At 45.2% G+C, this 14,999-nt stretch overlaps 1 protein-coding gene across 1 annotated transcript in view; it reads right to left on the bottom strand.

The window, feature by feature from the left end:
* SLC35F3 (solute carrier family 35 member F3) overlaps positions 1–14,225 on the bottom strand; it is a 95,487-nt gene extending 81,262 nt beyond the window's left edge. The window contains exon 1 of the mRNA XM_054973993.1: positions 14,070–14,225. Coding sequence (XP_054829968.1) covers positions 14,070–14,145 — 76 coding nt within the window. The 5' untranslated portion in view covers positions 14,146–14,225. The remainder of the gene's footprint in view (positions 1–14,069) is intronic.
* Positions 14,226–14,999: the final 774 nt, after the last annotated feature.

Below are 14,999 nucleotides of genomic sequence, written 5' to 3'. Positions count from 1 at the left end.
AGAGGTGCTACTCTCACTGTCCTAACTAAGTGATCCTTGCTGCCCCCTGCATGGTAGGTTCTTCTTACTTCTTGCTGCTGCAGTACACCAGACATTGTTATTTCTAACATAAAATAGGTCAAGTTTGGTAGCCTATTATTGTAGGTAAGGGACTAAGGCTGAGAGACAGATGCCTAAAGATACCTAATCAGTTCATGTCAGAAGTGATATTTGAATTGGGGACCCCACAGATCATGGTTTTCATTTGTGAGAACATTTTGGGATACCACTAAGTACAGTGATTTTTGTTTTGCAAATCAATTAATACAAACTTAATGTAATGTTATTATACTTACCTATTTATGTGAAAATGAATCTGCATCAGTCAGTTTGTGTTTTAGTACAAATTGTACCTGAGGGACATCATGGTGGCCACAGATCCACTGTCTCTGCTGCTGCCATTTTAGAGGAAAATATAGCCATTTAGAAACTGCTGCAAGGCTCCAATCACCTGCAGTGGGTGGCATCCTGTGATACTGTGTCCCCTGCCTTTTAAACTGCTGAAACAGGCCCCTCATCATTATAGCACTTGAAAAGACAGGCAGGAGGGAAACAAGATCATATGGTGCTCCCATGCTACTGCTTGCAGCAATTTTTAAACAGCTAAATTCTCCTTTAAAGTGGTGTCAGTGGCCACAACTTGGACTCATGATTGCTGTAACATCTAGTTTGGTTCTGCGACACAACACTTAACATAAAGGGTCATAAATGTATCTATGTCCCATAAAGGATACCCTGACCATGTCTTAAAGGACAGCTTTGCGGAGAATTTGTTCAACAGAAAGATCTTTACTGATAACCTGAAGAACATTTACATAACGATAGAGGGGGTAGAAATATACTGATATAGCAGAATCCATTTTTCATTTACCTACCAGCTGATGTCTATCAATGCTGACAGTGCCAAATATCTCATTAGTTAGTGGTGCAGAGTGCAGACTTATATAGAATACCAAATGCACTCAACCAGGTCTGGAAGCAGGTTCCTCCTCCACCCCCACAACCACCCCCCACACACCCTGAGTGGTACCTGTTTGGATCTGTAGACTGCAGGAATTCCTATTAGACAGTATCTTAGACAAGAATTTCATTGCACAATAAATGTTGAAGCTCTCCCACACCCCATATACTATTTTTTTTAATCACAGAAGCTAAAAGAATCACTAGATTTGTTTACCAATCTGTGAAATTACTATTGGATAAATGGAATAAGCAGCTTGAAAAGGCTCACTACTAGAGAATGAGATCTTGTGCAGAATTATGCAAAAACAATTCCCATTTAATAAGACAGATTTGATAGCAGTACAATTTTATTGTTTAATAACTTAAAGAAAAGCAAGGATTATAGGACAGAATTATGCAAATAGTAAGTAGCCTGAAAATGGGATATATTTATATATATTAAAAATATATCCCTTGTATTAAGAGTTTGGTTGCATTCAACCATTCAAAGTATTCCTGGTATATTTGCAGTCATATTCTAAACATTGCTCTGAAATCCCACTGCGTTAAATGGCCCTTACTCCCCCATAAAAGTGTTTGTGATTGTGACCTAGTATAAGCAGGTAAACTGAAAGGACAAAATCAAGAACAGAATCAGCATGGAATCTCAGAGAAAGAAGGTTTGTAGGTCTTGGTAAGGTAGGGAGAAGGAAAAACCATGGCTTTCCAGAGATTTCTGATTTGAACATCATGGGCAGGAGAATGCCCTTTTCTTTCTAATGAAGGGAGCTCTGACTTTTGAAAGCTCATACCCTGGAAATCTAGTCAGTATTTAAGGTACTACTGAACCCAAATTTTGCTCTTCTGCTACCGATCAACATGGCTATAAACCTGAAACTTTTCCAACAAATCATCTTCCATCAATTCTATTCATTCAACCAAGTATTTTTAATACATTTTACAATGGTACATGTGCTGATGTTAGAGGCCTAAAATACAGTGACTGCAAAACGTATGAAGTACAAGAGAAGTATAAAAATAAGAACAGATTTTTCTCTACAACATACATAGTATGTAGTCACCATTGTAGCCTCTTCCATCGTGTTTTTTGCTATATAGAATATTTGATTGCAAAACAGAACATCTGCATGGTGCCTTAACTTAATCTGATCATGGCTCTACATAGCATTCATTTTGTATAATGATTTTTATTGCATTCTATTTAATGCTTAGTTTTTGAATAAGAATTCACATCACCTAAAATTTTTCATGTGTGCTAATATTCTCTCTCTCTCTCTCTCTCTCTCTCTCTCTCTCTCTCTCTCTAATCAAAATTAAGTATAATTAATTGCTGGCCAATTAGAAAATTTTTCATTGGCCAAAATCATTGGCTGTGTTCAGGTACTACAGTAAACTTATAAGTGTTTATCATAGGGAAAAGTTGTTTCAAATACAAATGATGTTTTCCAGATCAGTAAGAATGATGAACATAAGGAACGGAGCAGCTTGTTCTTATGATTCACATAAATAACATCTGGCTCCTGTTCTCCGCATCTAAGAATGTGGGGGTGCTAATGAAAAGAAGATTAAATGTCCAGAGGCACCCAGGTAAAATCTCACATTATGACAGGCTTCATCAAAATACTAAAGGACAAAACCATTTCCACTGTGGTATAAACTTTCCTGGGCTATGCCCCACTTCATTAGATTCATGTAGATGATTTTCAGTTGACAGAATAACGACAACAACAACAACATTATTTGATTTATATAACACTCTTCAGGACAACTTCACACCCACTCAGAGCAATTATTATTTACAAAGTGTGTTATTATCATCCTCACAACAATTACCATGAGAAGAGAGTGGGGCTGAGAGAGCTCTGAGAGAACTGTGACTGACCCAAGGTCACTCAGCTGGCTTCAAGTGGAGGAATGGGGGAATCAAACCTGGCTCTCCAGATTAAAGTCCTGCCGCTCTTAACTAGAGATGGGCACGAACTGCAATACGAACAAAAAAAAGCTACGAACAGCCTAATCTGCTATTCATGAACAAGCTGTTCGTGAGGCCCCATTCCAAACGAACAGGTGGTCGTTGCAAGCCTCGTTCCTTGCTGTTCGTCAAGCCAGACAGTCTGGCACCTGCAAGCAATTCCCTTGGCAATGTAGGCAGGGATTGTCTGAACACTGTCTAAACTCCTGCTGTTGCCCTGGAAACCCCAATCTAAGCCCAATTTAGCTTGATAGGCAGGTCTTCCTTTCAAGTGTGGAGCTCCAAATTTGTTACAAGGGAGCAAAGAGCAGGGGCCTCCCAAGCTCTGGTTTTGCAGTGGAGAGGGAGAGAATTGCTGTTGGCATTTTGATAGAGTGAATTGGAGCTTGAATTTCCTTTGTGTGTGGTAGGATAGGGATTTACCCCTTCAAGTTCCAGGGCTGCTGCCAGGCACTGGGGCCAAGCTATTATTTATTATTGGAACCTTTCCTGCTGCCTGCTCAGGTAAGGTAAGGTTTCTGGGAGTGGTGTGGTAGGGATCTACCCTTTCAAGTTCCAGGGCTGCTGCCAGGCTCTGGGGCCAAGCTATCATTTATTATTGGTACCGTTTCTGTTGCCTGCTCAAGTCAGGTTTCTGGGAGTGGTGCAATAGGGATTTTGACTTGGATGATGGCTGGAGGAGAGCCTGCTGGCCCCCACGAACAGCCAATCATGAATATGTTCGTGAACAGGGCCATGTTCGTGGTTGTTTGTGAGTCTCTGTTCATGGATGGCAACGAACATGTTTGTGGTGTTTTTTTTTGTGTGCCCATCTCTATTCTTAACCACAACACCAAACACAGGATTGGATCCAGCCAGCTTTTTCACTCAGTCTTATCCAATTCCCCTCCTTACTTCAGCCTCATGCCATATGACTTTTGTAAATACAAATCCCATGATCCCTAGCATAGTTGTTTTTGATGGTCAAAGGGGACCCCTCCTTCCTTTGTAACCTGCAGCAAAGCTGGCTGGATCTAACCCAAACACACACGTGTGTATTTGTCTTTAAGGTACTACAAGGCTCCTGTTTATTTTAGTTGCATATTCTATAGTTCCTGCTTTAAGATCAAAAAGCAGCAGCTTTGGGAACCAACAGTCCAATTTTTATATTTTTAAACAGAGACAATATCTGCTCCTATAGACATAGCCCCCAAAGGTAGTCCAAAGAGCAAACACAACACTTTTGTATTAATTCATTGCTCTGTTATTCCTCAAAACCTTATAAAGACAGCCTTCACTTGGAAGAGGTGAGTGATTTCCCGAGGCAATGATTTTCCACAGTCTAATAGATAATAAAAACAATCTCTCCAGTGGGCTTAGAAGGTTATACCTCTGTGCAGAATTGCATTGCAAATCTTTAATGTAAGTGTGCAATTTAATCTCCCAATGAATTTTCCTTCAGAAATGTAGACATCTGATAGACATATCTGGCCAGTTAAGTTGTTTAAGCCGTTTAAGACAAAAAAGGGGGGATTAAAGTTACAAATGCAAACACATACAAAAATGTATACTGCTTCACAGATTAATAAATACATGTGATGTGATGATCTTACAGGCTCAGTACATGCTGATAAATCCATCTCTGTAATAATTTGAAACAGAAGTCGCACACCAGAAAAAGCACAAAGTTCTTATCTCCCCTTTTGGATAAAGTACTGAGTTGGGAAAGCGTGAAGGTATTAAAGTAATGCATATCAATGAAAGACTTCTGGAGGCAGCCTGTCTGTTAGGTGACACATCCACATACTCCCACAACAGCAGTTTCTTCATACTAGATTGACTTTATGTTAGTTCAAGGAAGAGTTACCAGTGAAGCAAATTCTCATTTTCTGTTAACCAGCAGCAATTCCATTCTAGCACTTTTCAAAAAACGCAGTGTTGTAGCAGCTCTATACAAAAGATTTGGAGGTATGAGAAGAAGACAATGAAAGCCCTTAGAAAAACAAAAGCCAAAGGCATGTAATAATTTGGACTAATCAAAATAACACAAAACTGTGTGTAGTTTCTCTTGAACTCTTTATGACACTTGATTTTTTAAAAAAAGACCAAAGTCTGATTAAGAGTTCTTGAAAAGTCAATAGCTTGCAGACTATTGTTTTGGTTGACCATAACAAAATGTATTATACAGATTTTGTTCAGAATTTTGCTTTGCTCCAGTGTGACTATTTGGAACATTAATCTAGAAAAACACAAATGTACCATGCCTTTGCACAGGTGAAGAACAGACTACTTAAGTTTATTTATTTATTTAAAACATCTATTAGCTGCCTTTCTAGCTCACAGAAAGAAACTCAATGCAGCTTGCAATATAAATGCCTAGCTTTTTATATTTTAAAATATATGCTCTAAAAAGCAAGTTCTTCAAAATAATAATTACCCTTCCAGGATGAAAACGCCAACTATACAAGTTGAATATAATATGAAATCGCAGAGAAGCACATACATGACTGCCAGGATATCAAAATGCTGATATGCATATGGGGCCTAAATTCTGCTGGAGACAAAGTTATCTACCACTGTTTATATTTATATTTCAAACTTGGAACCTCTAAAATTCAACAGCAGCAAGGCTAAGTTTATAAGAACTAAATATGTCTACTAACTACCAGGTCAGTTTAGTGCATGGTAGAGCGTGATATTAATTTAAAACATTTCTATGCCACCTCTCCACCCAATGAGGAGTCTCAAGGTGGTGAACATTAAAACATCAAAACAATGCATTAAATTATTACAACATTAAAGACATTAAAAAGCATTTAAAATACAAATATTTATACAGCCTTTTAAACAATTAAATAAAGCGTAATATAAACACAAAAACACACAGACAGGGAGGAGGCTAATAAGAGTTAATGGAGGAATGCCAAACCAGATAAAAAATTCTTCCCCACCTTCTAGAGGTAGACAATGTGATAGGGAGACAATCTATCCAGGGAAGGGAGTTCTAGAGTTTTGATAACACAACCAAAAAGGCCCTTTTGGGGTGGCTGCTAGTCTGCTCTCAGATAGTAAGGACTAGAGATGAGCACGGACCGGCATTTCCCTACGGACTGCCGGTTCGGGGTTTGTGGCCTTCCACGGACCACGGTCCACGAACTTTTAACAGACCAGGCCCGGTTCGCGAACCGGTTCGGGTCAGAAAAGGCCTTGTTTTCCCCACACATTTTCACTTCAGTCGACTTTCCCCACCAAACATTCTCATGTAACGCTCCTAGATTATCACTTTTCCAAAGAGACAAACAACAACTTCCCCTATCCTATTCTCACTGACCCTTACCCACCCTTGGGGAAGGAGAGAGACTTGTGCTCCTGTCCAGCAGAGGTGGCTGCCCACAAAACCCACCTACCCACAAAACCCACCTGTTGATGGGGCTGCATCAACAAGAGACGCCCTCTCCAGGGGCGGGGAGACCAACTCTCCATGATGGGCAATGAATGGATGGACTGGAGTGAAAGCCAACTCCGCAACAGGAGATCATGTAGCAATTCAAAGGCCGCTTGCTGGAATGGAAGGCACAGGAGGGAGGGAAAGGATGTCTCCCACACCTTGAGGGAAGGAAGCTCATGCTACCCTGTTCAGAGGGAGCCTTTTTGGGCAGAGGACGAGTCCCACCTCAGTGACGTGGTGTGTCAGCTTGCTTGCTATCAAGCAAGCTGACCTGGGCCACTGTCCTCCTTGTCACCGGACTTTTGGGGATTGACCCTCAGAGGGGCCCTTGCGCTTGCAGGAGCAGGACGGTCGGTTGCCGATGAAACCCACTTCACCAAACATGATGCAGTCAATCAAGGAAGCTCACCATGTGCCTTAGACTGTTTTGTAAGTATACAAATTCTAATGGAAGTAGTAGAGTTTATAAAGAATAAGAGGAGGTACTTAGAAGGTGCCAGGGACAGGGCTTGTCATCACGAGGAGGATACCAGGGACAGGGCGTGTCGTCAGGAGGAGGAAACCAGGGACAGGGCGTGTCGTTAGGAGGAGGATACCAGGGATAGAACTTGTCGTCATAAGGAGGACACCAGGGACAGGACGTGTCGTCAGGAGGAGGATACCAGGGACAGGGCTTGTCGTCAGGAGGAGGATACCAGGGACAGGGCTTTTCATCAGGAGGAGGATACCAGGGATAGAACTTGTCATCAGGAGGAGGACGCCAGGGACAGGGCTTGTCATCAGGAGGATACCTGGGACAGGACGTGTCATCAGGAGGAGGATGCCAGGGACAGGGCTTGCCATCATGAGGAGGATACCAGGGGCAGGATGTGTCATCAGGAGGAGGATAACAGGGACAGGACGTGGCTGGAAATGCCCCCCCCAGTCACCCGCTATTTAGGGTGTGAAAACAGCTTTGAAAGGAGTGAAGCAGACAGAGATCCCCCCGAAACGTGCTGCCAGTGGTCCTAGGGTGGATGTTTCACAGAGGCAAGCAGCAGTCTTCCCCCTGCACCTCAAAAGCCAAACTGGAATTGCCCCCCCCCAAGTCACCCACTATTTCGGGAGTGTGAAAGGCTTTGAAAGGAGTCAGGCGGAGAGAGCCCCCCCAAACGTGCTGCCAGTGGTCCTAGGGTGGGTGTTTCACAGAGGCAAGCAGCAGTCTTCCCACTGCACCTCAAAAGCCAGGCTGGAAATATCCCCCCAAGTCACCCACTATTTAGGGAGTGAAAGGCTTTGAAAGGAGTGAAGCAGAGAGCCCCCGCAAAGCGAGCTGGAAATATCCCCCCAAGTCACCCACTATTTAGGGAGTGAAAGGCTTTGAAAGGAGTGAAGCAGAGAGCCCCCGCAAAGCGAGCTGGAAATATCCCCCCAAGTCACCCACTATTTAGGGAGTGAAAGGCTTTGAAAGGAGTGAAGCAGAGGATTCGGTTTCGTTTTCTCAGCCATGCCGGACGCTCCTCTCGGCTGGTCTGGGAGGAAACGACCGGGCACCCTGACCGGGCGGCTGACCCGCAAGGATTAGCCCCCAGGACTCCCAGGGAGGGAGCCAGGGTCCGGGACGCGGCGGGAAGAACTCCCCGAAATCAATGCGGGGGGGGGGGGAATTGCCCGTTTGTCCCTATGGAGGCCGGCAGATGTGCGCGGCGCCTCGAGTGCCGCCGGGCAACGAGAAACGGCAAGTAAAAGAAACAGGCGGAAGCCTGTAAACAAGCGAATCCCTTCTGTTCTACAAGCGTTTGTGAAGGAGAGGTTGATCTGAAGAAGACTCGCTCTTCCCCTTCGTTGCGTTCCAGAATTTTGTTGGCGCCCCCCCCCCAAATGGCAGCAAAGAGGCAAAGTCCCGCTCTCGGTAAGTCAATCTCGGCTACCTTGCAGAAGGGGGAGTCGCTCGAAGAGTTGGTACGCAGGGCGGTGGTGGAAGCTATAAAACCCTTTGTTGACAAGCTGAACGAAACTGATCAAAGGGTGGGCTTAATTGAAAGCGAGGTGAAAACCATTAAGGCAGCAGCGGGGGGGGGGGCAGAAAAGTCTGCTCTGGAAAGTGCGTCACTTGTGAAGGCTACAAAAAAGGACCTGAAGTTGGTGGAGAACCAGCTGATCGGGCTACAGGTGGAACGAACGCAGACAATTTTGCGTCTCCAAAACGTGAAAGAGGAGGAAAATGAGGATCTGTGGGATTTGGTCTCGGAATTACTGGCGACACCCGCGAGGACGACTAAAGAAGAGGTTAAAAGCGCCATTTTGGAGGTCCGTCGGGCTTCTTCAAAATATGCAACAAAGCGACAGTTGCCTCGTGAGATCATTATTGACTTTTCATCTAAAAAGATTCGGGACACCATCCTATATAACTCATACAATGCGGATTTGGACTTTATGGGTTTGAAAGTCAAGATTTTGAAGGACGTTCCATTTCTAGTCCGGAAACGGCGTTTTAAATATAAAAAGTTTGTAGCACTTCTGAGGGACCATGGAATAAAGTACAAATGGTTATTCCCGGAAGGAATATGGTTCAGATATAAAGATCAGGCCTATAAGATATTATCAGAAGATCAACTAAAGGATTTTGAGAATAAAAACCCAGAACTCTGCTGCACCAAGAACGAAGAAAAGGAGGAGCCGGAGGGGGGGGGAGGAGGAGAGCATCGCAACAGCAGTTGCACAGAGAGAATTGCGTCCAGGACCTAGAAGGGGGAGGAAAGTTTAACCAGAATTTGAAATGTTTATTCTCTGTATGATTAACCACTCCATCATTATTTTATGGAGCTATTTTTGTATTGACAGTATGAAGGGAAACATTGAAGTGTAGTGTTTAGTGTTTGTAGTTCATTCCCCCCCTTTTCTTTTTCCACCCCCCCTTTGTCCCTTCCCTCTCCCCTTTCCTTGTGATAGTTTTGTGTAGTGTTTTGTAGCTATGAAAAATAAAAAATTTAAAAAAAAAAAGAAAGGAGTGAAGCAGAGAGCCCCCCCCCAAAGTGAGCTGCTGGTCACCAGAGAGTAGGTGTTTCACAGAGGCCAGTAGCAGTCTCCCCCTGCACCTCAAAAGCCAGGCTGGAAATGTCCCCCCAAGTCACCCACTAAAAAGGCTTTGAAAGAAGTGAAACAGAGAGAGCCCCCCAAAACGTGCTGCCAGTGGTCCTAGGGTGGATGTTTCACAGAGGCAAGCAGCAGTCTTCCCCCTGCACCTCAAAAGCCAAGCTGGAACTGCCCCCCCAAGTCACCCACTATTTAGGGAGTGTGAAAGGCTTTGAAAGGAGTGAAGCAGAGAGCCCCCGCAAAGCGAGCTGCCGGTCACCAGAGAGTAGGTGTTTCACAGAGGCCAGTAGCAGTCTCCCCTTGCACCTCAAAAGCCAGGCTGGAAATGTCTCCCCAAGTCACCCACTAAAAAGGCTTTGAAAAGAGTGAAGCAGAGAGAGCCACCCAAAACGTGCTGCCGGTCATCAGAGAGTAGGTGTTTCACAGAGCCTAACAGCAGTCTTCCTCCCCTTGCATCTCATCAGCAGCCAAAAAAAAAGTGGGGGAATGAAGGCAAGAACTCAAGCAGACAACGCCCAAAGCTGCCTTGCACCCACTGTGCGTCTGTGAGTGGGGTGATGTCACAGCACAATAGAACCCACCGGCAACCCAAAAAAAAGGAAGAGATTTGGGGGGGAGGGGGGATTAAGTCTGAGAAGAACCCAAGAACTCAAAACGCAGAAAGAAATCAGAGTAACCCAATAGTGCAGTAAAAGGATTTTTTTTAAGTGCTCTAGAATAGAAACAAGAAAAGAGAAATAGAAATGGAGAAAAGAGAAAGCTCTCTTGCAGCAGAAGCCCCAAGCCCCAAGCCGCGCTCTCGCAAAAAAAAAAAAAAAACCTTCCCCACAGCAAGCAGTTGCTAAGCTAACTCGCGTCCCCGCACCAGCAAAATGGAGCGGCTCTTCGCGCGTTTTGTCTTTTATGCAGAAAGGCTGTGATCTCTGACAATCTCTTGATTGGCTGACAGAGCTGCCAATCAAGGTTTCCTGGGCTAAGATTGGTGTGTTCCAAACAGGGAAGGTGGCTGCACACCGCTGCCGAGGAAATTGTTTGAGCGGGAATCCTGGCATGACGGGCCAACGGACACACGGACAGAAAGCCCCAATGTTCGGCGCTTTCGTGAGAAAAACACAAGCCCATGGCCCGCGTGTTCGCGAAGCACAAACTGGGTAAGTTCGTGACGAAATTAGGTCCGTTATGCGGTCCATGTGCATCTCTAGTAAGGACACCTGAAGCAGGGCCTCCAAAGATTGCTGGAGTGGTGAGCTAGTTCTACATGGAATTAAATGGTTCTCCAAGTATGCTGACCCCAAGCCATATAGGACTTTAATGGCCAATACTAGAACGTTGAATTGGACACAGAAGCAAATTGGGAGAAAATGTAGGTGGAACAAGACTGGAGTGATATAACAACAACAACAACAACAACAACCGATTTATATACCACCCTTCAGGACAACTTAATGCCCACTCAGAGTGGTTTACAAAGTATGCTATTATTATCCCCACAACAAAACACCCTGTGAGGTGGGTAGGGCTGAGAGAGCTCCTAGAAGCTGTGACTCATCCAAGGTCACCCAGCTGGCTTCAAGTGGAGGAGTGGGGAATCAAACCGGGTTCTCCAGATTAGAGTCCCGCGCTCTTAACCACTACTCCAAACTGGTCCTATGGCCCACTCCAGTCAACATTCTGTTGCAGCAGCATTCTATACCAACTATACCTTCCAGACAATCTTCAAAGACAGTCCCACATAGCGTGCATTGCAGTAATCTAATCTGTATCTTGGTATTTAAAAGTCATTAACCAATCCTGGAGTATACATATACACACAAAAACCATAACAGGATATAATTTAATGTACAGTACACACAAAAACCTCACACTCTGCCCTGATATAGGTTATTAAACTGTCCATTTTAAAAAGGGGCAATATGACATTTTCTGTTATTCTTATAATCTGTTAATCATAACATTGTTTTTAAAATTAAACTAGATCAACAGATGATAACATGGGCTTTGCCCCATAAAAGTTAAAATGTGAATGTTTAGACAAAACTACAATGAATGAAAAGCCCAAAGCCTGGGTCTAGCTTTTCTAGCTTTCTAATAGATATCATTTATTCATTTGTATCACAGGAATATACAAAACCAACCTATAGTTTCCTATTATGAACTCAAAGCAATAGTGGTCTTTTTAACTCTATTATATAATAAAACTATATACTTCTTAGAGCTGCCTCTAACCTTGCTGCTATACATTCTTTTCCTCTTGCATTTTTCCCTTAGATTTTTTCAAAGCATGTTTACTATCTCACAAATTTTCTTTGAGCGCCATTCCAATTTCTCTACCCTTTCTGTCTTCCCCTTGTCTTTAAGTGTACTTTAGTTTACTCTTCCAACCCCACAACTTATTTTCCTTCCTCTGCAATTCACCTTTCTGCATTCTTTCTAATCCCATTATTCTTGTTACACATTAACAGTGAAATCTTAGCAGTTACTCCAGTCTAAGCCCATTGATTAAGTCACTCCAGATACAGTCTAAACCCATTGATTAAGTCACTCCAGATACATACTTCAAAAGCAGGTGGCCTAGCCAGCAATGAACTGCCAACAACACCCACAAGGCAGCCAACTCCAGTGGCCCCATGTTTGAAAAAAGGTATTTTGTTGCTTTTCTTTTTGGATAAGACAAAGAACTGAGAATGGGAAACTGTGTGCTTTATAAGAGCCCCTCTTATAAAGGGGCTGAGGCTTCAACCTGGAGGAAACTGAGCCCTGTGCATATACCTGGATGCATCATGTACTCCTTCCAGACACGCTGGTGCTTCTTTGTCTGTCTCAACCTGATGTCTGGCCTTGAGAACAGCCTTGGCTCGGAGCAGGGCAGCAAGGCATCCCTTAAAATCAAGGATCTGGGCCTCTTCCCTAAAGCTCTCCTCTCCCTGGCTGTCCCCACCCTCCTCTCCTTTCTGGGCACCTCTGTCCTGCCCGCTCCCTCTGCACAAACCCTCCCAGCCTCCATCTGCTTCCCTCTTCAAGCAGTGCATAAAGTTTTTTTTAAAAAACTTTACCATAGAAGCAATTGACTGATTAAATCACTTGTTGGGAAAGGTTACAAATCCTCTCCTCTGGATATTTTCAAGAAAAAATAGGACAAGACCTAGTTATGCAACATGGTAAGTGACATCTTAAATCAATGGCTTTAAAAAGAGTATAAGCTTGCACTGTGTTTCTTTTAAGAACAGGTTGGATTCCAACTGGTACTTTGCATCTTGGTCCCTTTCTTGATCTCCTGAATATATTTTTTCTTCCTTTTTAAATGTCTTTTCTTTTCAGTTTCTCCCCATTCTTTCTCTGACTTTTCCAATTTCCATCTCCTAATTATGTTCCTGTAATTATTTGATCTCCTAATTATGTTTCAATCATGACGGTTACATTCTCTCTTTGAACTTCTCTGTTTTTTATTAAAGCTTCTCAAGGGCTCTCTTTTCCTCTCATCACTAGATTCTCTACATGGGCACTTTCTCCAGCCTCCCCTCCTTCATAGTCATAGCCCCCTTCAGCTTCCTCGTGCTCCAGCCTTACAAGCAACCTGTTTTCCTGAGCACAGCACTGCAAACCTCCCTGCCCCAGCCACTTTAGGGATTCTTCCTAGGCACCACATCCTCTTTCCTTGCCTAAGCAGCCAACCCTATCAGAATCGCAGCTCGGGAAACAACTTCAATAAACAATGTTATTGCCTCAGATCAGGAACAGAGAGCATCTCGCTCAGTCGCTGCAGCCCAACTTGATTTGATAGCAAAGGAAAGCCCCCTCTGAACTCTCCTAACAAGAATGTATCTGCCAGTACTTGCTGACAGTCGAGCTCAGACCACTATACATCAGCTCGGATCCTCCCCGCTTTGGCGCAGCAATAACTTCCTAGCCTCCAAAGGGGATGGGTGAGCCTGAAGGAAATGCCCTTTCCAAACTGCAGCAAGGATCTGAGCATCGCTGGCGGTAGAACACCCCAAAGCGTTTCCAGAAGTCTCTCTGGCCCACCTCCCAACAGCCAGAAGACCGTCACGTATGAAAGACAGGACACAGCCGCCTCGAGGTAATGGGGCGCGCGCGCACACACACTCCGCGGAATGCCGGCTTTCCTCCCCCTCAAAATGGATAACTGCCAAATTACCTCATACCCAAGCCCCAAAGCAGAGGAGCCCTCGCCCTTTTACGCGAGCGGTGATGCTTCAATCCCAATGCAGCAAGTTCGGACACCCGCCCCTTTTGTGTGTGCCAGGAGAAAACTTAGCGGGCACCGGGGGTCGAGGGGCTCCGGCACTGCCGCTCGCCCGGAAAGGGAACTTTCGGCACCCCAGACGAGAATGCCCGCATTGCCTTGCTGGCCAAAGCTTCTTGGAAAGGGAGCCCAGCCACCAGGGCACCCGCCCCCTCCTCCCTCCCTTTCGCCGGGAGGGCGGGAGACACTGCAGCAGCCACGCCAGCCGCGCTTCCCCATGTGCGGCAAGGCAGGGGCCCGAGACCCCGCCAGGCTGGGCAGCAGCAAGAGCGCGGGGCTGGCCCTCCTCGCCCAGCCGCCTAGTTGCCCTTTTCGGAGCGCACGGTTACCTTCCACTTTGGTGAGCGTCAGGACGGGGCTGTTGCAAGCGCTGAGAGGGGCTACCCGGGCCGAGTGTTTCTTCATGATGAGCCCTTCTGCCAGCAAGAGCCCTTCAGCCGATCGCCTACATCCTGACGCCGGTCGCGGCAGAGCGCTCAGCTCCTTTGCCCCTTAACTGCACGCCTCGGCGACTGCCAGCCCGGCTCCAGCTCCTCCTCCGCTGCTGCTGCTGCTGCTGCAGCAGCTGCATCCTCTCGCCACCTCCGGTCCCGCACGCTCTCCTCCACTTGCTGCAAACAACACGTCACCAGCCAGGCCCCGCCCTTCTCCAGCGGTGGGTGTGTGGGGAGTGCCGGAGCGCGGAGCGGATTTTCCTCGCCGTAAAGGAACGCGTGTCCCCGCCAACCGGGGTGGTGGTGGTGGTGGTGGTGGTGGTGTGTGTGTGTGTGTGAGAGAGAGAGAGAGAGAGAGAGAGAGAGAGATGACAGCTGGAAGCCGCAAAGCTCAGAGGGCTGGCCCTCCTGCTGCCTCAAAGGGTTTGTATTCGGCAAACCTTTGTAGCGTGGGTCGCTATGACGAAACTTAACCGGGGAGAAAAAAAATCCGACTCATTAGTCTGTTTCGCATACTGTCCCAAACAACCACATACCAATAAGCAATCGCCCTCCCCCGCGGAGTTTTGCTTTCAAAGCGATGTTGAGTTTCTTCGGGTTGTGCTGTCTGATTCATTTTGTTCATGTCTTTGTGACATTACACCTTCTATCAGGTACACACAAGCATACTTTCAGTTATTTCCAATTCATTGGTAGATCACACTACCTTTAGACTAATTTTTATGCTATGGGAATAATAAGCATGGAGCAAGAAGATAATTACTCTCCCAATATCTGACTTGCAGGTACAGTATATTCTCTTTGGAATCTGAGAGTTGGGTGAGA

This window comes from Eublepharis macularius, chromosome 1 (assembly GCF_028583425.1).
Source record: "Eublepharis macularius isolate TG4126 chromosome 1, MPM_Emac_v1.0, whole genome shotgun sequence".
Lineage (NCBI taxonomy): Eukaryota > Metazoa > Chordata > Lepidosauria > Squamata > Eublepharidae > Eublepharis > Eublepharis macularius.
This window is presented reverse-complemented; position numbering and strand designations above follow the sequence as displayed.